This window comes from Chlamydotis macqueenii, unplaced genomic scaffold (assembly GCF_036417535.1).
Source record: "Chlamydotis macqueenii isolate bChlMac1 unplaced genomic scaffold, bChlMac1.mat HAP1_SCAFFOLD_305, whole genome shotgun sequence".
Taxonomy (NCBI): Eukaryota; Metazoa; Chordata; class Aves; order Otidiformes; family Otididae; genus Chlamydotis; species Chlamydotis macqueenii.
The window spans coordinates 70175-96279 of NW_028239170.1; the positions used below are offsets into that span (position 1 = coordinate 70175).

The 26105-nt window shown below is 54.0% G+C and overlaps 1 protein-coding gene across 1 annotated transcript in view; it reads left to right on the forward strand.

The window, feature by feature from the left end:
- Positions 1–7266: 7266 nt before the first annotated feature.
- Positions 7267–26105, forward strand: part of LOC147596040 (protein NDRG2-like) — a 144078-nt gene continuing 125239 nt past the window's right edge. The window contains exon 1 of the mRNA XM_086771710.1: positions 7267–7281. Coding sequence (XP_086627836.1) covers positions 7267–7281 — 15 coding nt within the window. The remainder of the gene's footprint in view (positions 7282–26105) is intronic.

Consider the following 26105-nt stretch of genomic DNA (forward strand, 5'->3'; position numbering starts at 1 on the left):
CGCCTCTGGCTGCTTTTATCCCTTTTGCCAGCTGGTCCCGCCTCTTTCCCAGGGGATTGTGGGAATGGAGATGGGCGGGGCCTGGGCTACACGAGGCCCAGCCCTGGCTGAGGGAGGTCATGGTGTTCCTGGCTTTCTAGGGGGTGAGTGGTTTGCTTTTTCTTCAATGACTTGCGGCTTTTGAGCTTGCAAAGCTGTTTAAGCAGCTGTGTTTTGACATTTGGAGTGGTAGAGATGTGTGTTTCAGGTAGGACTTCTACAATCAGTCAAGTTTTAGCTGCATGTGTAGTGAAAAGGGCACCTGTATGCAGCTGGATGATTTAAAAAAAATGTATTGATGTGTTTGTATTAAGTGTTAAATGATAGCTAAATGGCTTAATGATTTTTGTTTTATTTTTAACTCTAGATGCCATGTGTCTTGCTGGAGCTTCCTACTTCATTGAAGATGAGACTGTAGTATCTTTCACCAGTTTTGCTGCAGTCTGTGAGTACTTGATATCACATCTTAGTAGGATTGAAAGTGAGATTACCTGCCGGGGGTCAAGGTGAGCATCTTGTATGCACCCATATGTGGAATTTCAAAAAGGAAGAGGGGTGTAAGGCTTAATGTTTTTCAGCGTGTAGGACAGCTTATCACCTTTTCTAGTCATCTCTGTGGGATCACTAAGCTATCGCTCTGCAGGCAGGTGACTGTCGTAGTTCAGCCCCGATCAGGACCAGACTACACAGTCTCTCTCTCGCTCCCCCCACTCTCCGAGAGAATAGGGGGAGATGATATAAGAAAAACGGCTCGAGGTTTGAGATAAGGGCGGGGAGAAATCCTTAAAGTTACCGTTACAGGCAAAACAGACTCGACTTGGGGAAAACTATTCATTTATTTCTAAAACTAGCAGGAGAATGAGACAGGGAACAAGATAACCTCCCCCCACCCCTCCCTCTTCCCGGGCTTAACATTATCTCTACTACCTTCCCCTCCCGAGCGGCACGGGGGGTTAGAAAAGGGAATGGGGGTCGCTGTCAGTTCATCACGCGTTGTTTTACGCCTCTGTATCATCGTCGGGGGAAGACCTCCTCGCATTCGTCCTCTGCTCCAGCGTGGGGTCCCTCCCACGGGCCACAGTCCTTCGTGAAACTGCTCCGGCGTGGGTCATCTCTTCCACGGGGTGCAGTCCCTCTAGAACAGCTGCCCCAGCAGGCCCTCCACGGGCCACAGCCTCCTTCAGGCCTCCACCTGCTCCGGCGTGGGGTCCTCCACGGGCTGCAGGTGGATCTCTGCCCCTCCGTGGACCTCCATGGGCTGCAGGGGGACAACCCGCTCCACCATGGTCTTCACCACGAGTTGCAGAGGAATCTTGGCCAGGAGCCGCATTACTCCTCCCCTTCCTCCTTCACTGACCTTGGCGTCTGCAGCCGTTCCTCACAACAGGCTGGCAGACGCCTCTCAGGATCCTTTTTACATCTTATTCACTTCTCATCTCCTCTCCACTTCTTGCAGCCAGGCCGGGCCGAGTTGGGCCCAGTCGGCTGCCTGGCGAGAGGCCAGAGGGTGAGGCCTGCAAGGCCCACGAGGCTCGCGCCTCCCCCCTCTGTCCCCCGCTCAGCTGCTTCACATCTTCTCCTCCTTTTTTTCCTGTTTTCCCCTACTTAAATACGTTATGGCAGAGGCGTTATCACGGGACATTCTGCTACCAATTGGCTTGGCCTTGGCCAGCAGCGGGTCCGCCCTAGGCCCGGCCGAGTCCACTGAACAAAGGGGAGCGACTTCTAGCAGTTTCCTACAGAAACTACCACCTTAGGCCCCCCCTCACTAACAAAACCAGAACAGTGACTTACTTGCCGTTAATGTTTCTACAGATGCAGAGGGTCAAGCCGAGCACTAAAGCACAACGGAGGAGAGGTGAATGATAAGAAGGTGAGTTGGTGTGCAGTAATAGAGCAAACGAGTGCAGTGTGGCTGTAGCATTAAACTGAGATATTACTTTTTTTTTTTTCACATTTTAATGTCTGTTTTGATGAGCACTGTGTGAGATAGCCTCCGGAGGCTATCTCGGTGAAGACGAGTTGCAGTCGGAGGGCTGAAGCAGAGGTTATTTTTCAACTGTCGCACTGCCAATGTGGTTTTAAGCAATCTTCGTTCAGGCTTTGCAGACGGTGTGCCAGCCTCAACGAGGCAAGCGGAACCAAGGGATGCTAGGTGGGCGAGCCGTCTGGGTAAAGGAGGAGGAGATGGACCTAGATGCGGGCAGACTGAGGTTTCGGGTATTATCTCAGCACGTGTCTGTTCATTTAGGGTTTTGTAGGTGCCACCCGCACGCTCTGAGGGGTGGCTATGCCTGTTGTTGAGCTATCTGACAAGGTCAGGCGGTCGAGGGCCGACATTCGAGAGGCAAGTTTTACACGGCTACCCGGCATAGTGTTTTTCCTTCACGTCGCAGATTCCGTGCGGGCGGCCCGCAGAGACGCACCCACGCTGGAAGCGAGCCGGGTGGCGGACAGGCGGAGGGTGAGGTAGGAGCTTTCTCGCAAGTGCCACGTTAACTTTGTGTCTGTAATCTTAGGTGCAATGAGGAAGGATGGCCACAAGGTCCGAGTCTGGAATTGCTCACCGCACAGGTGAGCAGCAGATGGCGGTTTGTCTGAGCTGGGACATGTCGTCAGTAACATCTATGTTCTCCAAGGTGACGCGGACTCACACCTGTTTGTGAAGGTTCACACTGGCTTTATCTTACGCAGGTGACGAAGAGGGACCCGGCAACCGAAGGAATAATTCATCAGAGCCACCGCAGGGTTTTCTTGTTGAGGATGCAGTCGGACCCCCGGCCCTGTGAAAGCTAAGCGGAGGAACGGGTGTCGGAGAGGGGTGCAGGGTGGGAGGAGAAGAGGTTAGCAATGACAGAAAGGGGTTTTGGAGAATATAGTAGGGTAGAGGGGGTGTTTGAGGAGAGACTGCATTGGGGAGGTAAATGAGGCTACTTATTCCTCAGGATAATACTTGCCTGGGCAGGGCAGTTCCAGCCCGTGTCTGTTGTTTTGTCCCTCGTGTGGTTTGTCTCTTGTGTATTTGACCTTCCTTGGGCGTCAATGCATTTTTATTTTTGCTTAAGGAGCATAGCGGGAGCCATCCCGAGGGTCTTTGACGCCGGTACTCGCCGGCACGGTCCCGATCGGGCCCTTCTTTTACGGTGTCGTAAGCTTCGGGCGCCGATTGTTCTCGGGTTGCGGAAGATTAGGGACGGTCCTCTTTGATGGCGTCGTTCTCGGCAGCGGCTCCGCTCTCTAGCCGTCGATTCTTCAGACCGGGATTGCTTCCTTGCTTCCTGATGTTTTTAGGTCTAGAATCCAGGCTTGTCGCACAACTGTATTCTCTACTTGTAGAGTAAGGTCCGGTCCCTGGCCCTGACGTTCTACTCTGGCGGTGCTGGAGAGCATCCTCTCGTAGCCATCTCGGTCTCGCCGGTCATCTTCCTCTCCGAGGAATTTTTCTATCCGGACGTCATTTTTCCATCTGGACATCATCTTTCCAGCTCAGATACCTCTCTTTTGGTTCAGCCTTGTAGTTTACAGCGTGCTGTGTATTGTCAGTCTGTGGATGTGGGTGTTTGGCTTGGATCTGCCCTGCCTGGAGCTGTAGAGCGACAGTAAGGTGGAGCGGTGTTAGGAGTCTCTAATGAACATAGCAGTATGCCTCGATCATTGAGGCAAAGGTTGTGTGGTAATGTGCTGTTCAGTAGCTCTTTGTTGCAGGTGAAGAGAGCAAGTCAAATAATAATTTGAGGGTGCCAGAGGATGACTGGAGGTGTGCGGGAGGGGCAGCTGGAGCGCTAGTTGAGAAGATGGAATCTTGAAGTGAGGGCTTGTACGCGCAGGGCTCGATGTCTGGGTTTTTAAATGTCTTTTAGTGGCAGCCTGCAGTTGGGTTCTAGGTGGTAATTCTAAATTTAAAATAAAAGTCTTAGAATCTGTTAAGGCATTGCTGTGAGTGTGGTTGCACTGTTTGATGTTGTTGTTTCTACAGGTGCAGAGGGCTAAGCCACACACAGAAGGGTGATGGAGGAGTGTGGAGCGGTAAGAAGGTGAGCGGTTGTGTGGTATTAGAGGGAACGGGCAATGAGCCTAAATTGAGGTATTGCTATTCTTCTTTTTAATCTGCAGGTCTGTGGAGATGAGTACTATGACCGATGCGTACCAGAGCGGACTCGGGCAAGGCGAGCGGTGACCGGTGGGCTGAGGTAGCGGATGTTTTTAAGGTGTTGAGTGGCTGGTGGTATCTTAATCGTACCACGTTGTTTGGAGTTTGCAGGTGCTGCGCCTGCCTCAAGGTGGCCATCGCAAGTGACGGATCCTGGTTGGGTGAGGTGCCTAGGTAAAGGAGTAGGAGATGGGCTTAGGTGTGGCCAGGCTGAGATCTTGGGCCATCTCTCAGGGTGTGTCTTTCTGCTTGTGTGTTTTCGTAGGCACTGTCTGGAGCGACAGTGCCCTCTACTGAAGAGCAGCGTGAGAAGGTGAGGAGGTTGTGGGCCAAGATGTAAGAGTCTGTTTTAATACTCAGTGTAACGTTTCTCCTTGGTGTCACAGGTTGTGTGTGGGTTGCCTGTGGAGCCGCATGAGCCTTTGAGGTGCGCCACCCTGTGGTGGAGAGGAGGCTGGGGCCGATGGTTTATTCTAACAGCAAGGGTAATCCTCTGTCTCTTGCTATCTCAGGTGCCTCAGTGAAGGACCACCACAGTGTTTGAGTCTGGCATTGGCTGTGGAGCAGGTGAGCTGTATACATTGCTTTGTCTGAGGTGGGGCATGTTGTAGGAAACACTCATGTCGATGGATGCAGTGTTGGCTTACGGTGCTGTTTTGTGAGGATTGGTGTTGGCTTTTGTCTTTGCAGATAAAGAAGAGCGTCCTGGCCACCGCAGGCGTAATCCAGTGGAGCAACCGTGGTTTTTCTTGTTGTTGATGGATTCAGAGTCCCGGTCTTCTGAAAGTTAAGTTTGGGCATGGGCGTTCGAAAGGGGTGGGAGAAGGGAGGGGTCCAGGCTAGCAATTTCCAGAAGGGGTTTCAATGGTAGTGTGGAGCAGAAGGCCTGTCTGGGAACAGTCCCTTTCAGCAGGTAAAGGGGGCGGGTTACCATTCAGCACGATAATAGCGTGTGCCAGGCGGGGCAGTTCCAGCCACTGTCTGTTGTTGTTCTGTTTGTGTGGTTTGTCTTCTGTGTTCTGGACCTTCCTTGAGTCTCTGCGTTCTCCTTTTGCTCGAGGTGTAAGGCAGACGCCTCAGGCACTGGTCTTCGGGTCCCAAACATGGGTTCTCATCGGTCCAGATAGGGCCCTTTTATGATGTTATGAGGTTTGGGTGTGGATCGTTCTCACGTGTCAGAAGTTGGGAGACCATCCTCTCTTCTGGAGTCTGTTCTCGGCTGCATGAGCAGCTCTGCTCTCCAGCAGTCCTTTTTCAGGGACTGGGACTTCTTCTCTGTATCCTGAGGTTATCTAGATGTTGATGCCAGGCTTCTTGTGCATACGTTTTCTTAGACTGGGGAGTAAGGCCTTGTTCCGGGCCACAATGCTTATTTCTTTCTCTGGTGCTGCCAGAATACCTCGTGTCGTTGCTGTATCGTACCCTCAGGTCTTACTCATTTTCTATAGTTTCCTTTCAGCCAAGAGTGTTTCTTGTTATTTGAGGCATATAGTTCTGCTTTCTGTCTACTGTCTGTGTGCGTGTTTGTGTATTTTTGGCTCAGAGCTGCCGTGCTTGGACCTGTAGAGTGAGGGTAAGGTGGAGTAGCAATAAGAGTCTGCCATGAACATGTTGATATGCCCAGATGGTAGAAGCAAAGGTGGTATAGTTCTGTGGCCATGAGCAGGCGTGGGGAGAGCCACTTTTGTAGCCTTTTGTGGGCGGCGATGGGATGACCGGAACTGTCTGGGAGGGGCAGCCTCGGTCAGAGTGGAGCAGATGGGATCTCAAAGGTGTGAAGGTTTGTAGGGATAGAGTCCAATATTTGATTTCTGTCTGCCTTGTAATGGCAGTGTGCAGTTGGGTTGTAGGTGAGGTATTGTTAAATTTGAAAAAAGACTTCTCTGAATCTGCTAACCTATTGCTCTGCATGCGGTCGACTAGTTTCCCGTTCATGTTTCTACAGATGCAGCGGGACGAGCCGTGCACCGAGAGGTGACGGAGGAGAGGTGAGCGGTTAAGATGGTGGGTGAGTGTGTGGTATTAGATGCAGTGAGTGATGAGTGGTTATAGGACTAAACTGAAGTAATTTTTTTTTCCTTTTTATTGCAGGGGTGGTAGAGACAAACACAGAGAAGGGCGCCAGAACGGACTCGGGCAAGGTGAAAGGCGATTGGTGTGTTGAAGTAGAAGTTGTTCTTTCAGGTGTGTTGTTGGTGTTGAAATATTTAGCAATATCTGGTTTTGGTTTGCAGGTGCTGTTCTAGCTTGAATGTTGGAACTGGAACGGATGGACCTTAGGCGGGCAGGTCGCCCAGGTAAAGGGGACGGAGGCGGGCATAATCACAGCTGACCGAGTGTTTGGGCAATTTGTCAGCATGTGTTTTTGTGTTTGGGTTTCTTGTAGGTGTCATTTCCAGGCTTTGAGGGATGGCAGTCCACCCTGAGGAGCGGATTCAGAAGGTGAGGTGCTTGGGGGCCAGGTTATTGTTTACCAGCCATGTTTTATGTGGTGACTCAGCATAGTGTTTTTACTTTGTGTTGCAGGTTGCGCACGGGCCACGTGCAGAGCCACGTGAGCTTCCGAGGTGAGCCGGGTGAGGGACCGGAGGTGGGTGGGGTTGGTTCTTTCTTGCGAGTCTAATAGTAATTTTGTCTCTTGCTATCTTAGGTGCTACAGTGAAGGATTGGTGCGGTGTTTGACTCTGGCATCAGCACTGACCAGGTAAGCAGGTTAAACTGTTTCATCGGAGGTGGGGCGTGCTGTGGGACATGTTTGTGTCGATCCAAAAGAGGCTGCGTACTTGTGTTGTTGTGTCAGGATTGGTGTCTGCTTTTCTCTTTTTGCAGATGAAGCGGGACCTCGAGAGCGAGGATGCGATCTAGCGGAGAGACTGCGGTTTTCTTGTCGAGGATGGAATTGGGGTTCCGGGGCTCCGAAAGATAAGTTGACGCATGGGTGCTGGTGAGGGATCGGGGCAAGGAAGGGATAAGGTTGGCCCTTTCAGGAAGCGGTTGTAAAAGTCGGGTAGTGTGGAGGGCTTGTCCAGGAGCAGTCCCCTTTTAGCAGGTACAAGATGGATGGGTTAATCTTCAGCATGACGGTGGAGCAGGCAGGGCAGTTCCAGCCTGTTGTGTTTTTTGTGTGGTCTGTCTTCTGTCTCTTAGACCTTTCTTGGGTGTAGGCGTCATCCGTACGGTCAAGGAGCACGGCAGGTTACTCGGTTGCTGTAGCTGCCCTCTCAAAGGGCAATAGTCAGCAGCGCAGTCCCGATCGGGCTCTTTTATGGCGTTACAAGTCTAAATCATCGACCCATCGTGTCTCTTGAAAGTTTAGGGACCACCTTCTTATCTGGCGTCGTTCTCAGCTGCGTGAGCAGCTCTGTTCTCTTGCTGTCCATTTTCATGGACTGGGACTTCTTCCCTGCATCCCGATGTTCTCTAGGTCTTGGGTGCAGGCTTCTTGCGCGTCCATCCTCTCTCGTTTGAGAGTAAGGTCTTGTTAGGGGCTCTGATGTTCTACTCTTGGTCTGGCTCTGCCACAGTCTCCTGTTATTCATGTCACGGTCCTGCAGGTCTTATTTCTTGGCGATATTTTTCCATCTGGTGGTCATTCTTCTTGCAGGTAACTTTTTGACCTTTGAGGTGTGTTGTTTGATGTGGTTTGTGTATTGTCTGTCTCTGCATGTGTGTGGTTGGCTGGAGCTGCCCTGACTGGGGGTTGTGTAGAGTCAGGGCTAGGTGGATTGGTGATAAGTCACTAGACTTATTGTGGTGAAGCAAGGGTAGAGTGAGTGCTTTTTGAGGGAGTAATTGTTTTCCATGTTACTAGAGGTCTAGCTGTGAAGTGTATTAATGCTTAGTGTGTGGTGTTGTGAATTATGTTAGGCAGAGCAATCTAAGCAGAAAAGTGGAGTAGAAGGGATTCTACCCCCTGTTGTGAGGTTTGATGGGTGTGTTTGTGGGGTTTTTCTGGGTTTCATTGTGGGTGGTTTTTTTTTTTTTTTGGCTGTGGGTCCTGGATGGTGTGTCAGGTGATGGTTGTCTGCAAAGGCTGGGTGCAGAATAGGCTAGGGGGTGGGGTTATTGCTGGTATAGTGGTGTGGTTTTGGTTTTATTTTATTTAGTGGGGTTTTTCTTGTGTGTGTGTTTGGGGGGGTGGGTATCTTTTATTTGTTTTGAGGCTTGTGATTTCTTGTGATTTTTGGGGAGCATTGCAGCCATAGGGAGATAGTGGGTTACAGCAGGCTCTTGGGAGCATCGGCTTGCCAGAGTGTGAGTGTTGGTATGTGTAGTGAGTGAAGTTGTAGTGTGTTTTGAGTGTTTGTAGTTTGTTTGTGAGTGGGTAGTAGGTTTCTTGTGTTTGGTTTTAGGGTGTGTGTGACAGAGTTTTCCTTTTCAGGCAGTTAGACACATACACAAAAAAAAATTTAAATTAAAAAAAAAGTTGGGGAATATTTACTCTTAAAATTTTTTCTTTTATTTTCTTCTAGCTGGGCTTTTATTTTTTTCCCCAGTCCTGGCTGCTCTGCAAGGCAATGATCATCACCAATGTTTGGGGGCAGAGGTCAGGCTCAGGCTGGGGTTTTTTTGCAGGGAGGGCTATTTTTTTTTGAGGCCTCTGGGAATGCTGTTCCCAGGGAGAGCGAAAGGTGCAGGGTGCTGGTGTGTGGGAGGAGGCTGGTGCTAGAGTGAGGCTGGAGAGTGTGAGATGTGGGTTTTAGTTGGTAGGTGTATGGGTGGTGTGTTTTGTAGACATCTGGTAGTGGTTGAGTATGCAGTGTGTGAGAGTGTGTGTGTGTGAGAGTGTGAGCATGCCAGAGAGCGAGAGCGAGAGAGAGAGCTGTGTGTTCGTCAGGGAAAGCCCGGAGCCCCGATGTCTGTGGTGCTGTAGATTCGCTGCCAATGGCCGGGGAGGAGCAGCAAGAGCTTGACAGGCTGGCACTTTCGGTGTGGGAGCAATCGTCCGACCTTCGTCATTTTTCGGTGTTTTACTTTCAGTGGGCGCCCATTTGGAGCTGGTGGTAAACGTCGAAGGCCTGTTGGTCAGGGAAAGCCTGGAGCCCCGATGTTTGTGGTGCTGTAGATGCGCTGCCAATGTCCGGTGAGGAGCAGCAAGAGCTTGACAGGCTGGAACTTTCGGTGCGGGAGCAATCGTCCGATGTTCGTGATTTTTCGGGGTTTTTTTCCAGTGGGCGCCCGGGTGCAGTTTGTGGTATCTGTCGAAGCCCTGTTGGTCAGGGAAAGCCCGGAGCCCCGATGTCTGTGGTGTTGTAGATGAGCTGCCAATGGCTGGTGAGGAGCAGCAAGAGCTTGACTGGCTGGCATTTAAGGTGTGGCAGGAATCGTCCGACATTTGTGATTTTTGGGGTTTTTTTTTCAGGGGGCACCCAGGTGCAGCTGGTGGTAAATGTCGAAGCCCTGTTGGTCAGGAAAAGCCCGGAGCCCCGATGTCTGTGGTGCTGTAGATGGGCTGGCAATGGCTGGTGAGGAGCAGCAAGAGCTTGACTGGCTGGCACTTTTGCTGTGGGAGCAATCGTCCGATGTTCGTGATTTTTCTTTTATTTTTTTCAGCGGGCGCCCAGGTTCAGCTGGTGGTAAACGTCGAAGCCCTGTTGGTCAAAGAAAGCGCAGAACCCCGATGTCTGTGGTGCTGTAGATGCACTGCCAAAGTCCGGTGAGTAGCAGCAAGAGTTTGGCTGGCACTTTCGGTGTGGGAGGAATCGTCCGACGTTTGTTATTTTTCGGGGTTTTATTTCAGTGGGAGCCCAGGTTCAGCGAGTGGTAAACGTCGAAGCCCTGTTGGTCAGGGAAAGCTCGGAGCCCCGATATCTGTGGTGCTGTAGATGCGCTGCCAATGGCCGGGGAGGAGCAGCAAGAGCTTGACTGGCTGGCACTTTCGGTGTGGGAGCAATCGTCCGACGTTTGTTATTTTTCGGGGTTTTATTTCAGTGGGAGCCCAGGTTCAGCTGGTGGTAAACGTCGAAGCCCTGTTGGTCAGGGAAAGCTCGGAGCCCCGATATCTGTGGTGCTGTAGATGCGCTGCCAATGGCCGGGGAGGAGCAGCAAGAGCTTGACTGGCTGGCACTTTCGGTGTGGGAGCAATCGTCCGACGTTTTTGATTTTTCGGGGTTTTATTTCAGTGGGTGCCCAGGTGCAGCTGGTGGTAAATGTCGAAGGCCTGTTGGTCAGGGAAAGCCCGGACTCCCGATGTCTGTGGTGCTGTAGATGCGCTGCCAATGGCCGGTGAGGAGCAGCAAGAGCTTGACAGGCTGGCACTTTCGGTGTGGGAGCAATCGTCCGACGTTCGTGATTTTTCGGGGTTTTACTTTCAGTGGGCGCCCATGTGCAGCTGGTGGTAAATGTCGAAGCCCTGTTGGTCAGGAAAAGCCCGGAGCCGCGATGTCTGTGGTGCTGTAGATGCGCTGGGAATGGCCGATGAGGAGCAGCTAGAGCTTGACTGTCTGGCACTTTTGGTGTGGGAGTAATAGTCCGATGTTCGTGATTTTTCGTTTATTTTTTTCAGTGGGCGCCCAGGTGCAGCGGGTGGTAATCGTCGAAGCCCTGTTGGTCAGGGAAAGCCCGGAGCCCCGATGTCTGTGGTGCTGTAGATGCGCTGGGAATGGCCGGTGAGGAGCAGCTAGAGCTTGACAGGCTGGCACTTCCGGTGTGGGAGCAATCGTAGGATGTTTGTGATTTATGGGGATTTTTATTCACTGGGCGCCCAGGTTCAGCTGGTAGTAAACATCTAAGCCCTGTTGGTCAGGGAAAGCCCGAACTCCCGATGTCTGTGGTGCTGTAGATGCGCTGGGAATGGCCGGTGAGGAGCAGCAAGAGCTTGAGTTGCTGGCACTTTTGGTGTGGGAGCAATCGTCCGATGTTCGTGATTTTTCGGGGTTCTTTTCAGTGGGAGCCCAGCTGCAGCGAGTGGTAAACGTCGAAGCCCTGTTGGTCAGGGAAAGCCTGGAGCCCCGATGTCTGTGGTGCTGTAGATGTGCTGGGAATGGCCGGTGAGGAGCAGCAAGAGCTTGACAGGCTGGAACTTTCGGTGTGGGAGCAATCGTCCGACGTTTTTGATTTTTTAGGGTTTTTTTTCAGTGGGTAACCAGGTGCAGCTGGTGGTATATGTTGAAGCCCTGTTGGTCAGGGAAATCCCGGAGATCCGATGTCTGTGGTGCTGTAGATGCCCTGCCAATGGGCGGTGAGTAGCAGCAAGAGCTTGACTGGCTGGCACTTTCGGTGTGGGAGCAATCGTCCGATGTTCGTGATTTTTCGTTTATTTTTTTCAGTGGGCGCCCAGGTGCAGCTGGTGGTAAACGTCGAAGCCCTGTTGTTCAGGGAAAGCGCAGAACCCCGATGTCTGTGGTGCTGTAGATGCACTGCCAAAGTCCGGTGAGTAGCAGCAAGAGCTTGAGTTGCTGGCACTTTTGGTGTGGGAGGAATCGTCCGACGTTCGTGATTTTTCGGGGTTTTATTTCAGTGGGCGCCCAGGTTCAGCTGGTGGTAAACGTCGAAGCCCTGTTGGTCAGGGAAAGCCCGGAGCCCCGATGTCTGTGGTGCTGTAGATGCGCTGGGAATGGCCGGTGAGGAGCAGCAAGAGCTTGACTGGCTGGCACTTTCGGTGTGGGAGCAATCGTCCGACGTTCGTTATTTTTCGGGGTTTTTTTTCAGTGGGAGCCCAGGTGCAGCTGGTGGTAAACGTCGAAGCCCAGTTGGTCAGGGAAAGCCCGGAGCCCCGATGTCTGTGGTGCTGTAGATGCGGTGGGAATGGGAGGTGAGTAGCAGCAAGAGCTTGAGTTGCTGGCACTTTCAGTGTGGGAGCAATCGTCCGACGTTCGTGATTTTTCGGGGTTTTATTTCAGTGGGCGCCCAGGTTCAGCTGGTGGTAAATGTCGAAGGCCTGTTGGTCAGGGAAAGCTCGGAGCCCCGATGTCTGTGGTGCTGTACATGCGCTGCCAATGGCCGGGGATGAGCAGCAAGAGCTTGACTGGCTTGCACTTTGGGAGTGGGAGCAATCGTCCGACGTTCGTGATTTTTCGGGGTTCTTTTCAGTTGGAGCCCAGGTTCAGCGAGTGTTAAACGTCGAAGCCCAGTTGGTCAGGGAAAGCCCGGAGCCCCGATGTCTGTGGTGCTGTAGATGCGCTGGGAATGGCCGGTGAGGAGCAGCAAGAGCTTGACTGGCTGGCACTTTCGGTGTGGGAGCAATCATCCAATGTTCGTGATTTTTTGGGGTTTTATTTCAGTTGGCGCCCAGGTGCAGCTGGTGGTAAACATCGACGCCCTGTTGGTCAGGGAAAGCCCAGAGCCCCGATGTCTGTGGTGCTGTAGATGCACTGCCTATGGCTGGTGAGGAGAAGCAAGAGCTTATGTTGCTGGCACTTTCGGTGTGGGAGCAATCGTCCGACGTTCGTGATTTCTGGGGATTTTTTTTCAGGGAGTGCCCAGGTGCAGCGGGTGGTAAATGTCGAAGCCCTGTTGGTCAGGGAAAGCCCAGAGCCCCGATGTCTGTGGTGCTGTAGATGCGCTGCCAATTGCTGGTGAGGAGCAGCAAGAGCTTGACTGGCTGGCACTTTTGGTGTGGGAGCAATCGTCCGACGTTCGTGATTTTTCGGGTTTTTTTTCAGTGGGCGCCCTGGTGCAGTGGGTGGTAAATGTCGAAGTCCTGTTGGTCAGGGAAAGCTCGGAGCCCCGATGTCTGTGGTGCTGTAGATGCACTGCCAATGGGCGGTGAGTAGCAGCAAGAGCTTGACTGTCTGGCACTTTCGGTGTGGGAGCAATCGTCCGATGTTCGTGATTTTTCGTTTATTTTTTTCAGTGGGCGCCCAGGTTCATCTGGTGGTAAACGTCGAAGCCCTGTTGGTCAGGGAAAGCGCAGAGCCCCGATGTCTGTGGTGCTGTAGATGCGCTGCGAATGGCCGGTGAGGAGCAGCAAGAGCTTGAGTTGCTGGCACTTTCGGTGTGGGAGCAATCGTCCGACGTTCGTGATTTTTGGGGGTTTTATTTCAGTGGGCGCCCAGGTTCAGCTGGTGGTAAACGTCGAAGCCCTGTTGGTCAGGGAAAGCGTAGAACCCCGATGTCTGTGGTGCTGTAGATGCACTGCCAAAGTCCGGTGAGTAGCAGTAAGAGCTTGAGTTGCTGGCACTTTTGATGTGGGAGCAATTGTCCGACGTTCGTGATTTTTCGGTTTTCTATTCAGTGGGAACCCAGGTTCAGCGAGTGGTAAACGTCGAAGCCCTGTTGGTCAGGGAAAGCCCGGAGCCCCGATTTCTGTGGTGCTGTAGATGCGCTGGGAATGGCCCGTGAGGAGCAGCAGGAGCTTGAGTTGCTGGCACTTCAGGTGTGGGAGCAATCGTCCGACGTTCGTGATTCTTCGGGGTTTTACTTTCAGTGGGCGCCCAGGTTCAGCTGGTGGTAAACTTCTGAGCCCTGTTGGTCAGGGAAAGCCCGGAGCCCCGATGTCTGTGGTGCTGTAGATGCGCTGGGAATGGCTGGTGAGGAGTAGCTACAGCTTGACTGGCTGGCACTTTCAGTGTGGGATCAATCGTCCGACGTTTTTGATTTTTCAGGGTTTTTTTTCAGTGGCCAACTAGGTGCAGCTGGTGGTAAACGTCGAAGCCCTGTTGGTCAGGGAAAGCCCGGAGCCCCGATGTCTGTGGTGCTGTAGATGCGCTGCCAATGGCCGGTGAGGAGCAGCAAGAGCTTGACTGGCTGGCACTTTCGGTGTGGGAGGAATCGTCCGACGTTTGTGATTTTTGGGGATTTTTATTCACTGGGCGCCCAGGTTCAGCTGGTGGTAAACTTCTAAGCCCTGTTGGTCAGGGAAAGCCCGGAGCCCCGATGTCTGTGGTGCTGTAGATGTGCTGGGAACGGCCGGTGAGGAGCAGCAAGAGCTTGTGTTGCTGGCACTTTCGGTGTGGGAGCAATCGTCCGATGATCGTGATTTTTCGGGGGTTCTTTTCAGTGGGAGCCCAGGTGCAGCGGGTGGTAAACGTCGAAGCCCTGTTGGTCAGGGAAAGTCCGGAGCCCCGATGTCTGTGGTGCTGTAGATGCGCTGGGAATGGGCGGTGAGGAGCAGCATGAGCTTGACAGGCTGGCATTTAAGGTGTGGCAGGAATCGTCCGACATTAGTGATTTTTGGGGTTTCTTTTTCAGGGGGCGCCCAGGAGCAGCGGGTGGTAAACGTCGAAGCCTGGTTCGTCAGGGAAAGCCCGGAGCCCTGCTGTCTCTGGTGCTGTAGATGCGCTGCCAATGGGCGGTGAGGAGCAGCAAGAGCTTGAGTTGCTGGCACTTTTGGTGTGGGAGCAATAGTCCGACGTTTGGGATTTTTCGGGGTTCTTTTCAGTGGGCGCCCAGGTGCAGCGGGTGGTAAACGTCGAAGCCCTGTTGGTCAGGGAAAGCCCGGAGCCCCGATGTCTGTGGTGCTGTAGATGCGCTGCCAATGGCCGGTGAGGAACAGCAAGAGTTTGTGTTGCTGGCACTTTTGGTGTGGGATCAATCGTCCGACGTTTTTGATTTTTCAGGGTTTTTTTTCAGTGGGCGCCCAGGTGCAGCTGGTGGTAAATGTCGAAGCCCTGTTGGTCAGGGAAATCCCGGAGCCCCGATGTCTGTGGTGCTGTAGATGCGCTGGGAATGGCCGGTGAGGAGCAGCAAGAGCTTGAGTTGCTGGCACTTTCGGTGTGGGAGCAATCGTCGGACGTTCGTGAATTTTGGGGATTTTTATTCACTTGGCGCCCAGGTTCAGCTGGTGGTAAACGTCGAAGCCCTGTTCGTCAGGGAAAGCCCGGAGCCCCAATGTCTGTCGTGCTGTAGATGCACTGCCAAAGTCCGGTGAGTAGCAGCAGGAGCTTGACTGGCTGGCACTTTTGGTGTGGGAGCAATCGTCCGACGTTCGTGATTTTTCGGGGTTTTGCTTTCAGTGGGCGCCCAGGTGCAGCTGCTGGTAAACGTCGAAGCCCTGTTGGTCAGGGAAAGCCCGGAGCCCCGATGTCTGTGGTGCTGTAGATGCGCTGGGAATGGCCGGTGAGGAGCAGTAAGAGCTTGACTGTCTGGCACTTTTGGTGTGGGAGCAATCGTCCGACGTTCGTGATTTTTCGGGGTTTTTTTTCAGTGGGAGCCCTGGTGCAGCTGGTGGTAAACGTCGAAGCCCTGTTGGTCAGGGAAAGCCCGGAGCCCCGATGTCTGTGGTGCTGTAGATGCGCTGCCAATGACCAGTGAGGAGCAGCAAGAGCTTGACTGGCTGGCACTTTGGGTGTGGGAGCAATCGTCCGACGTTCGTGATTTTTCGGGGTTCTTTTCAGTGGGCAACCAGGTGCAGCTGATGGTAAATGTCGAAGCCCTGTTGGTCAGGGAAAGCCCGGAGCCCCGATGTCTGTGGTGCTGTAGATGCGCTGCCAACGTCCGGTGAGGAGCAGCAAGAGCTTGTGTTGCTGGCACTTTCGGTGTGGGAGCAATCGTCCGACGTTCGTGATTCTTCGGGGTTTTACTTTCAGTGGGCGCCCAGGTTCAGCTGGTGGTAAACTTCTAAGCCCTGTTCGTCAGGGAAAGCCCGGAGCCCCGATGTCTGTGGTGCTGTAGATGTGTTGCCAATGGCCGGTGAGGAGCAGCAAGAGCTTGACTGGCTGGCACTTTCGGTGTGGGATCAATCGTCCGACGTTTTTGATTTTTCAGGGTTTTTTTCAGTGGGCAACCAGGTGCAGCTGGTGGTAAACGTCGAAGCCCTGTTGGTCAGGGAAAGCCCGGAGCCCCGAAGTCTGTGGTGCTGTAGATGCGCTGGGAATGGCCGGTGAGGAGCAGTAAGAGCTTGACTGTCTGGCACTTTTGGTGTGGGAGCAATCGTCCGACGTTCGTGATTTTTCGGGGTTTTTTTTCAGTGGGAGCCCTGGTGCAGCTGGTGGTGAACGTCGAAGCCCTGTTGGTCAGGGAAAGCCCGGAGGCCCGATGTCTGTGGTGCTGTAGATGCGCTGCCATGGCCGGTGAGGAGCAGCAAGAGCTTGACTGGCTGGCACTTTCGGTGTGGGAGCAATAGTCCGACGTTTGTGATTTTTCGGGTTTTTTTTCAGTGGGCGCCCAGGTGCAGCTGGTGGTAAATGTCGAAGCCCTGTTGGTCAGGGAAAGCCCGGAGCCCCTATATCTGTGGTGCTGTAGATGCGCTGGGAATGGCCGGTTAGGAGCAGCAAGAACTTGACAGGCTGGCACTTTTGGTGTCGGAGCAATCGTCCGATATTTGTGATTATTCGTGGTTTTTTTTCAGTGGGAGCCCAGGTGCAGCTGGTGGTAAACGTTGAAGCCCTGTTGGTCAGGGAAAGCCCGGAGCCGCGATGTCTGTGGTGCTGTAGATGCGCTGGGAATGGCCGGTGAGGAGCAGCAAGAGCATGACTGGCTGGCACTTTCGGTGTGGGAGCAATCGTCCGAGGTTCGTGATTTTTCGGGGTTTTATTTCAGTGGGCGCCCAGGTTCAGCTGGTGGTAAATGTCGAAGCCCTGTTCATCAGGGAAAGCCCGGAGCCCCGATATTTGTGGTGCTGTAGATGCGCTGGGAATGGCCGGTGAGGAGCAGCAAGAGCTTGACCGGCTGGCACTTTCGGTGTGGGAGCAATCGTCCGACGTTCGTGATTTTTCGGGGTTTTTTTTCAGTGGGAGCCCTGGTGCAGCTGGTGGTAAACGTTGAAGCCCTGTTGGTCAGGGAAAGCCCGGAGCCGCGATGTCTGTGGTGCTGTAGATGCGCTGGGAATGGCCGGTGAGGAGCAGCAAGAGCATGACTGGCTGGCACTTTCGGTGTGGGAGCAATCGTCCGATGTTCATGATTTTTCGTTTATTTTTTTCAGTGGGCGCCCAGGTGCAGCTGGTGGTAAACGTCGAAGCCCTGTTGGTCAGGGAAAGCCCGGAGCCCCGATGTCTGTGGTGCTGTAGATGCGCTGCCAATGGCCGGTGAGGAGCAGCAAGAGCTTGACTGGCTGGCACTTTCGGTGTGGGAGCAATCGTCCGACGTTCGTGATTTTTCAGGGTTTTATTTCAGTGGGCGCCCAGGTGCAGCTGATGGTAAATGTCGAAGCCCTGTTGGTCAGGGAAAGCCCGGAGCCCCGATGTCTGTGGTGCTGTAGATGCACTGCCAACGTCCGGTGAGGAGCAGCAAGAGCTTGACTGGCTGGCACTTTCGGTGTGGGAGCAATCGTCCGACGTTCGTGATTTTTGGGGGTTTTATTTCAGGGGGCGCCCAGGTTCAGCTGGTGGTAAACGTCGAAGCCCTGTTGGTCAGGGAAAGCCCGGAGCCCCGATGTCTGTGGTGCTGTAGATGCGCTGGGAATGGGAGATGAGTAGCAGCAAGAGCTTGAGTTGCTGGCACTTTCAGTGTGGGAGCAATCGTCCGATGTTCATGATTTTTCGGGGTTTTATTTCAGTGGGCGCCCAGGTGCAGCTGGTGGTAAATGTCGAAGCCCTGTTGGTCAGGGAAAGCCCGGAGCCCCGATGTCTGTGGTGCTGTAGATGCGCTGGGAATGGGCGGTGAGGAGCAGCAAGAGCTTGACAGGCTGGCACTTTTGGTGTCGGAGCAATCGTCCGATATTTGTGATTATTCGTGGTTTTATTTCAGTGGGCGCCCAGGTGCAGCTGGTGGTAAACGTCGAAGCCCTGTTGGTCAGGGAAAGCCCGGAGCCCCGATGTCTGTGGTGCTGTAGATGCGCTGCCAAAGTCCGGTGAGGAGCAGCAAGAGCTTGACTGGCTGGCACTTTCGGTGTGGGAGCAATCGTCCGACGTTTGTGATTTTTCGTTTATTTTTTTCAGTGGGCGCCCAGGTTCAGCTGGTGGTAAATGTCGAAGCCCTGTTGTTCAGGGAAAGCGCAGAACCCCGACGTCTTTGGTGCTGTAGATGCGCTGCCAATGGCCGGTGAGGAGCAGCAAGAGATTGACTGGCTGGCACTTTCGGTGTGCGAGCAATCGTCCGACGTTCGTGATTTTTCGGGGTTTTTTTTCAGTGGGAGCCCAGGTGCAGCTGGTGGTAAACGTCGAAGCCCTGTTCGTCAGGGAAAGCCCGGAGCCCCGATGTCTGTGGTGCTGTAGATGCGCGGGCAATGGCTGGTGAGAAGCAGCATGAGCTTGACTGGCTGGTACTTTTGGTGTGGGAGCAATCGTCTGATGTTCGTGATATTTCTTTTATTTTTTTCAGTGGGCGCCCAGGTGCAGCTGATGGTAAATGTCGAAGCCCTGTTGGTCAGGGAAAGCCCGGAGCGCCGATGTCTGTGGTGCTGTAGATGGGCTGGCAATGGCCGGTAAGGAGCAGCAAGATCTTGACTGGCTGGCACTTTTGGTGTGGGAGCAATCGTCCGACGTTCGTGATTCTTCGGGGTTTTACTTTCAGTGGGCGCCCAGGTGCAGCTGGTGGTAAATGTCGAAGCCCTGTTGGTCAGGGAAAGCCCAGAGCCCCGATGTCTGTGGTGCTGTAGATGCGCCTCCAATGGCTGGTGAGGAGCAGCAAGAGCTTGACAGTCTGGCACTTTCGGTGTGGGAGCAATCGTCGGACGTTTGTGATTTTTGGGGATTTTTATTCAGTTGGCGCCCAGGTTCAGCTGGTGGTAAACGTCGAAGCCCTGTTGGTCAGGGAAAGCCCGGAGCCCCGATGTCTGTGATGCTGTAGATGAGCTGCCAATGGCCGGTGAGGAGCAGCAAGAGCTTGACTGGCTGGCACTTTCGGTGTTGGAGCAATCGTCCGACGTTCGTGATTTTTCGTTTATTTATTTCAGTGGGCGCCCAGGTGAAGCTTGTGGTAAATGTCGAAGCCCTGTTGGTCAGGGAAAGCCCGGAGCCCCGATGTCTGTGGTGCTGTAGATGCGCTGGCAATGGCCGGTGAGGAGCAGCAAGAGCTTGACTGGCTGGCACTTTCGGTGTGGGAGCAATGGTCCGACGTTTTTGATTTTTCAGGATTTTTTTTCAGTGGGCGCCCAGGTGCAGCTGGTGGTAAACGTCGAAGCCCTGTTCGTCAGGGAAAGTCCAGAGCCCCGATGTCTGTGGTGCTGTAGATGCGCTGGGAATGGCCGGTGAGTAGCAGCAAGAGCTTGACAGGCTGGCATTTAAGGTGTGGCAGGAATCGTCCGACATTTGTGATTTTTGGGGTTTTTTTTTCAGGGGGCGCCCAGGTGCAGCTGGTGGTAAATGTCGAAACCCGATTCGTCAGGGAAAGCCCGGAGCCCCGATGTCTGTGGTGCTGTAGATGCGCTGCCAAAGTCCGGTGAGTAGCAGCAGGAGCTTGAGTTGCTGGCACTTTCGGTGTGGGAGCAATCGTCCGACGTTCGTGATTTTTCGGGGTTTTTTTTCAGTGGGAGCCCTGGTGCAGCTGGTGGTAAATGTCGAAGCCCTGTTCGTCAGGGAAAGTCCAGAGCCCTGATGTCTGTGGTGCTGTAGATGCGCTGCCAATGGCCGGTGAGGAGCAGCAAGAGCTTGACTGGCTGGCATTTTTGGTGTGGGAGCAATCGTCCGACGTTCGTGATTCTTAGGGGTTTTACTTTCAGTGTGCGCCCAGTTGCAGCTGGTGGTAAACGTCGAAGCCCTGTTGGTCAGGGAAAGCCCGGAGCCGCGATGTCTGTGGTGCTCTAGATGCGCTGGGAATGGCTGGTGAGAAGCAGCATGAGCTTGAGTTGCTGGCACTTTCGCTGTAGGAGGAATCGTCCGATGTTCGTGATTTTTCGTTTATTTTTTTCAGTGGGCGCCCAGGTGCAGTGGGTGGTAAATGTCGAAGCCCTGTTGGTCAGGGAAAGCCCGGAGCCCCGATGTCTGTGGTGATGTAGATGCGCTGGGAATGGGCGGTGAGGAGCAGCAAGAGCTTGAGTTGCTGGCACTTTCGGTGTGGCAGCAATCGTCCGATGTTCGTGATTTTTCGGGGTTTTATTTCAGTGGGAGCCCAGGTGCAGCTGGTGGTGAACGTCGAAGCCCTGTTCGTCAGGGAAAGCCCGGAGCCCCGATGTCTGTGGTGCTGTAGATGCGCCTCCAATGGCCGGTGTGGAGTAGCAAGAGCTTGACAGGCTGGCATTTAAGGTGTGGCAGGAATCGTCCGACATTTGTGATTTTTGTGGGTTATTTTCAGTGGGCGCCCAGGTTCAGCTGGTGGTAAACGTCGAAGCCCTGTTGGTCAGGGAAAGCCCAGAGCCCCGATGTCTGTGGTGCTGTAGATGCGCTGGGAATGGGCGGTGATGAGCAGCAAGAGCTTGACTGTCTGGCACTTTCGGTGTGGGAGCAATCGTCCGACCTTCGTGTTTTTTCCCGTTTTTTTTTCAGTGGTTGCCCAGGTGTTGCTGGTAATAAATGTCGATGCCCTGTTGGTCAGGGAAAGCCCGGAGCCCGATGTCTGTGGTGCTGTAGATGCGCTGGGAATGGACACTGAGGAGCAGCAAGAGCTTGACAGGCTGGCACATTCGGTGTGGGAGCAATCGTCCGACGTTCGTGATTTTTCGGGGTATTTTTTCAGTGGGCGACCAGGTACACCTGGTGGTAAACGTCGAAGCCCTGTTGGTCAGGGAAAGCCCAGAGTCCCGATGTCTGTGGTGCTGTAGATGCGCTGCCAATGGCCGGTGAGGAGCAGCAAGAGCTTGACTGGCTGGCACTTGTTGTGTGGGAGCAATCGTCCGATGTTCGTGAGTTTTCGGGGTTTTTTTTCAGTGGGAGCCGAAGTGCAGGTGGTGGTAAACGTCGAAGCCCTGTTGGTCAGGGAAAGCCCGGAGCCCCGATGTCTGTGGTGCTGTAGATGCGCTGGGAATGGCCGGTGAGGAGCAGCAAGAGCTTGACAGGCTGGCACTTTCGGTGTGGGAGCAATCGTCGGACGTTTGTGATTTTTGGGGATTTTTATTCACTGGGCGCCCAGGTTCAGCTTGTGGTAAACGTCGAAGCCCTGTTGGTCAGGGAAAGCCCGGAGCCCCGATGTCTGTGGTGCTGTAGATGCGCTGCCAATGGCCGGTGAGGAGCAGCAAGAGCTTGACTGGCTGGCACTTTCAGTGTGGGAGCAATCGTCTGATGTTCGTGATATTTCGTTATTTTTTTCAGTGGGCGCCCAGGTGCAGCTGATGGTAAATGTCGAAGCCCTGTTGGTCAGGGAAAGCCCGGAGCCCCGATGTCTGTGGTGCTGAAGATGCGCTGGGAATGGGAGGTGAGTAGCAGCAAGAGCTTGACTGGCTGGCACTTTCGGTGTGGGAGCAATCGTCCGACGTTTGTGATTTTTCGGGGTTTTATTTCAGTGGGCGCCCAGGTGCAGCTGGTGGTAAATGTCGAAGCCCTGTTGGTCAGGGAAAGCCCGGATCCCCGATGTCTGTGGTGCTGTAGATGCGCTGCCAAAGTCCGGTGAGTAGCAGCAAGAGCTTGAGTTGCTGGCACTTTTGGTGTGGGAGGAATCGTCCGACGTTCGTGATATTTCGGGGTTTTATTTCAGTGGGCGCCCAGGTGCAGCTGGTGGTAAACATCGAAGCCCTGTTGGTCAGGGAAAGCCCGGAGCCCCGATATTTGTGGTGCTGTAGATGCGCTGCCAATGGCCGGTGAGGAGCAGCAAGAGCTTGACTGTCTGGCACTTTTGGTGTGGGAGCAATCGTCCGATGTTTGTGATTATTCGGGGCTTTTTTTCAGTGGGAGCCCAGGTTCAGCTGGTGGTAAACGTCGAAGCCCTGTTTGTCAGGGAAAGCCGGGAGCCCCGATGTCTGTGGTGCTGTAGATGCGCTGCCAAAGTCCGGTGAGGAGCAGCAAGAGCTTGACTGGCTGGCACTTTTGGTGTGGGAGCAATCGTCCGACGTTCATGATTTTTGGGGGTTTTATTTGAGTGGGGGCCCAGGTTCAGCTGGTGGTAAACGTCGAAGCCCTGTTGGTCAGGGAAAGCCCGGAGCCCCGATGTCTGTGGTGCTGTAGATGCGCTGGGAATGGGAGGTGAGTAGCAGCAAGAGCTTGAGTTGCTGGCACTTTCAGTGTGGGAGCAATCGTCCGACGTTCGTGATTTTTCGGGGTTTTATTTCAGTGGGCGCCCTGGTGCAGCTGGTGGTAAACGTTGAAGCCCTGTTGGTCAGGGAAAGCTCGGAGCCCCGATATCTGTGGTGCTGTAGATGTGCTGCCAATGGCCGGTGAGGAGCAGCAAGAGCTTGACTGGCTGGCACTTTGGGTGTGGGAGCAATCGTCCGACGTTCGTGATTTTTCGGGGTTTTATTTCAGTGGGCGCCCAGGTGCAGCTGGTGGTAAACTTCTGAGCCCTGTTGGTCAGGGAAAGCCCGGAGCCCCGATGTCTGTGGTGCTGTCGATGCGCGGCCAATGGCCCATGAGGAGCAGCAAGAGCTTGACTGGCTGGCACTTTCAGTGTGGGAGCAATCGTCCGACGTTCGTGATTTTTCGGGGTTTTACTTTCAGTGGGTGCCCAGGTTCAGCGAGTGGTAAACGTTGAAGCCCTGTTGGTCAGGGAAAGCCCGGAGCCCCGATGTCTGTGGTGCTGTAGATGCGCTGCCAATGGCCGGTGAGGAGCAGCAAGAGCTTGACTGGCTGGCACTTTTGGTGTGGGAGCAATCGTCCGATGTTTGTGATTATTCGGGGTTTTTTTTTAGTGGGCGCCCTGGTGCAGCGGGTGGTAAACGTCGAAGCCCTGTTGGTGAGGGAAAGCCCGGAGCCCCGATGTCTGTGGTGCTGTAGATGCGCTGGGAATGGGAGGTGAGTAGCAGCAAGAGCTTGACTGGCTGGCACTTTCAGTGTGGGATCAATCGTCTGACGTTTTTGATTTTTCAGTGTTTTTTTTCAGTGGCCAACTAGGTGCAGCTGGTGGTAAATGTCGAAGCCCTGTTGGTCAGGGAAAGCCCGGATCCCCGATGTCTGTGGTGCTGTAGATGCGCTGCCAAAGTCCGGTGAGTAGCAGCAAGAGCTTGAGTTGCTGGCACTTTCGGTGTGGGAGGAATCGTCCGACGTTCGTGATTTTTCGGGGTTTTATTTCAGTGGGCGCCCAGGTGCAGCTGGTGGTAAACATCGAAGCCCTGTTGGTCAGGGAAAGCTCGGAGCCCCGATATTTGTGGTGCTGTAGATGCGCTGCCAATGGCCGGTGAGGAGCAGCAAGAGCTTACCTGGCTGGCACTTTTGGTGTGGGAGCAATCGTCCGATGTTTGTGATTATTCGGGTTTTTTTTTCAGTGGGAGCCCAGGTTCAGCTGGTGGTAAACGTCGAAGCCCTGTTTGTCAGGAAAAGCCCGGAGCCCCGATGTCTGTGGTGCTGTAGATGCGCTGCCAAAGTCCGGTGAGGAGCAGCAAGAGCTTGACTGGCTGGCACTTTTGGTGTGGGAGCAATCGTCCGACGTTCATGATTTTTGGGGGTTTTATTTCAGTGGGGGCCCAGGTTCAGCTGGTGGTAAACGTCGAAGCCCAGTTGGTCAGGGAAAGCCCGGAGCCCCGATGTCTGTGGTGCTGTAGATGCGCTGGGAATGGCCGGTGAGGAGCAGCAAGAGCTTGAGTTGCTGGCACTTTCAGTGTGGGAGCAATCGTCCGACGTTCGTGATTTTTCGGGGTTTTATTTCAGTGGGCGCCCAGGTTCAGCTGGTGGTAAACGTCGAAGCCCTGTTGGTCAGGGAAAGCCCGGAGCCCCGATGTCTGTGGTGCTGTAGATGCGCTGGGAATGGCCGGTGAGGAGCAGCAAGAGCTTGACTGGCTGGCACTTTAGGTGTGGGATCAATCGTCCGATGTTCGTGATTTTTCGGGCTTCTTTTCAGTGGGAGCCCAGGCGCAGCGGGTGGTAAACGTCGAAGCCCTGTTGGTCAGGGAAAGCCCGGAGCCCCGATGTCTGTGGTGCTGTAGATGCGCTGGGAATGGCCGGTGAGGAGCAGCAAGAGCTTGACTGGCTGGCACTTTCGGTGTGGGATCAATCGTCCGATGTTCGTGATTTTTCGGGGTTCTTTTCAGTGGGAGCCCAGGTGCAGCGGGTGGTAAACGTCGAAGACCTGTTGGTCAGGGAAAGCCCGGAGCCCTGATATCTGTGGTGCTGTAGATGCACTGCCAATGGCCGGTGAGGAGCAGGAAGAGCTTGACTGTCTGGCACTTTCGCTGTGGGAGCAATCGTCCGACGTTTGTTATTTTTCGTTTATTTTTTTCAGTGGGCGCCCAGGTGCACCTGGTGGTAAATGTCGAAGCCCTGTTGGTCAGGGAAAGCCCGGAGCCCCGATTTCTGTGGTGCTGTAGATGCGCTGGGAATGGCCGGTTAGGAGCAGCAAGAGCTTGAGTTGCTGGCACTTTCGGTGTGGGAGCAATCGTCCGACGTTCGTGATTTTTCGGGGTTTTATTTCAGTGGGCGCCCAGGTGCAGCTGGTGGTAAACGTCGAAGCCCTGTTGGTCAGGGAAAGCCCGGAGCCGCGATGTCTGTGGAGCTGTAGATGCGCTGCCAATGGCCGGTGAGTAGCAGCAGGAGCTTGACTGGCTGGCACTTTCGGTGTGGGAGCAATCGTCCGACGTTCGTGATTTTTCGGGGTTTTATTTCAGTGGGCGCCCAGGTGCAGCTGGTGGTAAAGGTCGAAGCCCTGTTGGTCAGGGAAAGGTCGGAGCCCCGATATCTGTGATGCTGTAGATGCGCTGGGAATGGCCGGTGAGGATCAGCAAGAGCTTGACAGGCTGGCACTTTCGGTGTGGGAGTAATCGTCCGATGTTCGTGATTTTTCGTTTATTTTTTCCAGTGGGAGCCCAGGTTTAGCTAGTTGTAAATGTCGAAGCCATGTTGGTCAGGGAAAGCCCGGAGCCCCGATGTCTGTGGTGCTGTAGATGCGCTGGGAATGGCCGGTGAGGAACAGCAAGAGATTGACTGGCTGGCACTTTCGGTGTGGGAGCAATCGTCCGACGTTCGTGATTTTTCGGGGTTCTTTTCAGTGGGAGCCCAGGTTCAGCGAGTGGTAAACGTCGAAGCCCTGTTGGTCAGGGAAAGCCCGGAGCCCCGATGTCTGTGGTGCTGTAGATGCGTTGCCTATGGCTGGTGAGGAGAAGCAAGAGCTTATGTTGCTGGCACTTTCGGTGTGGGAGCAATCGTCTGACGTTCGTGATTTTGGTGGTTTTTTTTTTCAGTGGGTGCCCAGGTGCAGTGGGTGGTAAACGTCGAAGACCTGTTGGTCAGGGAAAGCCCGGAGCCCCGATGTCTGTGGTGCTGTAGATGCTCTGCCAATGGCCGGTGAGGGGTAGCAAGAGCTTGACTGGCTGGCACTTTCGGTGTGCGATCAATCGTCCGATGTTCGTGATTTTTCGGGGTTTTTTTTTAGTGGGCACCCAGGTGCAGCTGGTGGTAAACGTTGAAGCCCTGTTCATCAGGGAAAGTCCAGAGCCCTGATGTCTGTGGTGCTGTAGATGCGCTGCCCATGGCCGGTGAGGAGCAGCAAGAGCTTGTGTTGCTGGCACTTTTGGTGTGGGAGCAATTGTCCGACGTTTGTGATTTTTCGGGGTTCTTTTCAGTGGGAGCCCAGGTGCAGCGGGTGGTAAACGTCGAAGCCCTGATCGTCAGGGAAAGTCCAGAGCCCTGATGTCTGTGGTGCTGTAGGTGCGCTGGGAATGGCCGGTGAGGAGCAGCAAGAGCTTGGCTGGCTGGCACTTTCGGTGTGGGAGCAATCGTCCGATGTTCGTGATTTTTCGGGTTTTTTTTTCAGTGGGCAACCAGGTGCAGCTGGTGGTAAACGTTGAAGCCCTGTTGGTCAGGGAAAGCCCAGAGCCCCGATGTCTGTGGTGCTGTAGATGCGCTGGGAATGGGCGGTGAGGAGCAGCAAGAGCTTGACTGGCTGGCACTTTGGGTGTGGGAGCAATCGTCGGACGTTCGTGATTTTTGGGGGTTTTATTTCACTGGGCGCCCAGGTGCAGCTGGTGGTGAACGTCGAAGCCCTGTTGGTCAGGGAAAGCCCGGAGCCCTGATATCTGTGGTGCTGTAGATGCACTGCCAATGGCCGGGGATGAGCAGCAAGAGCTTGACTGGCTGGCACTTTC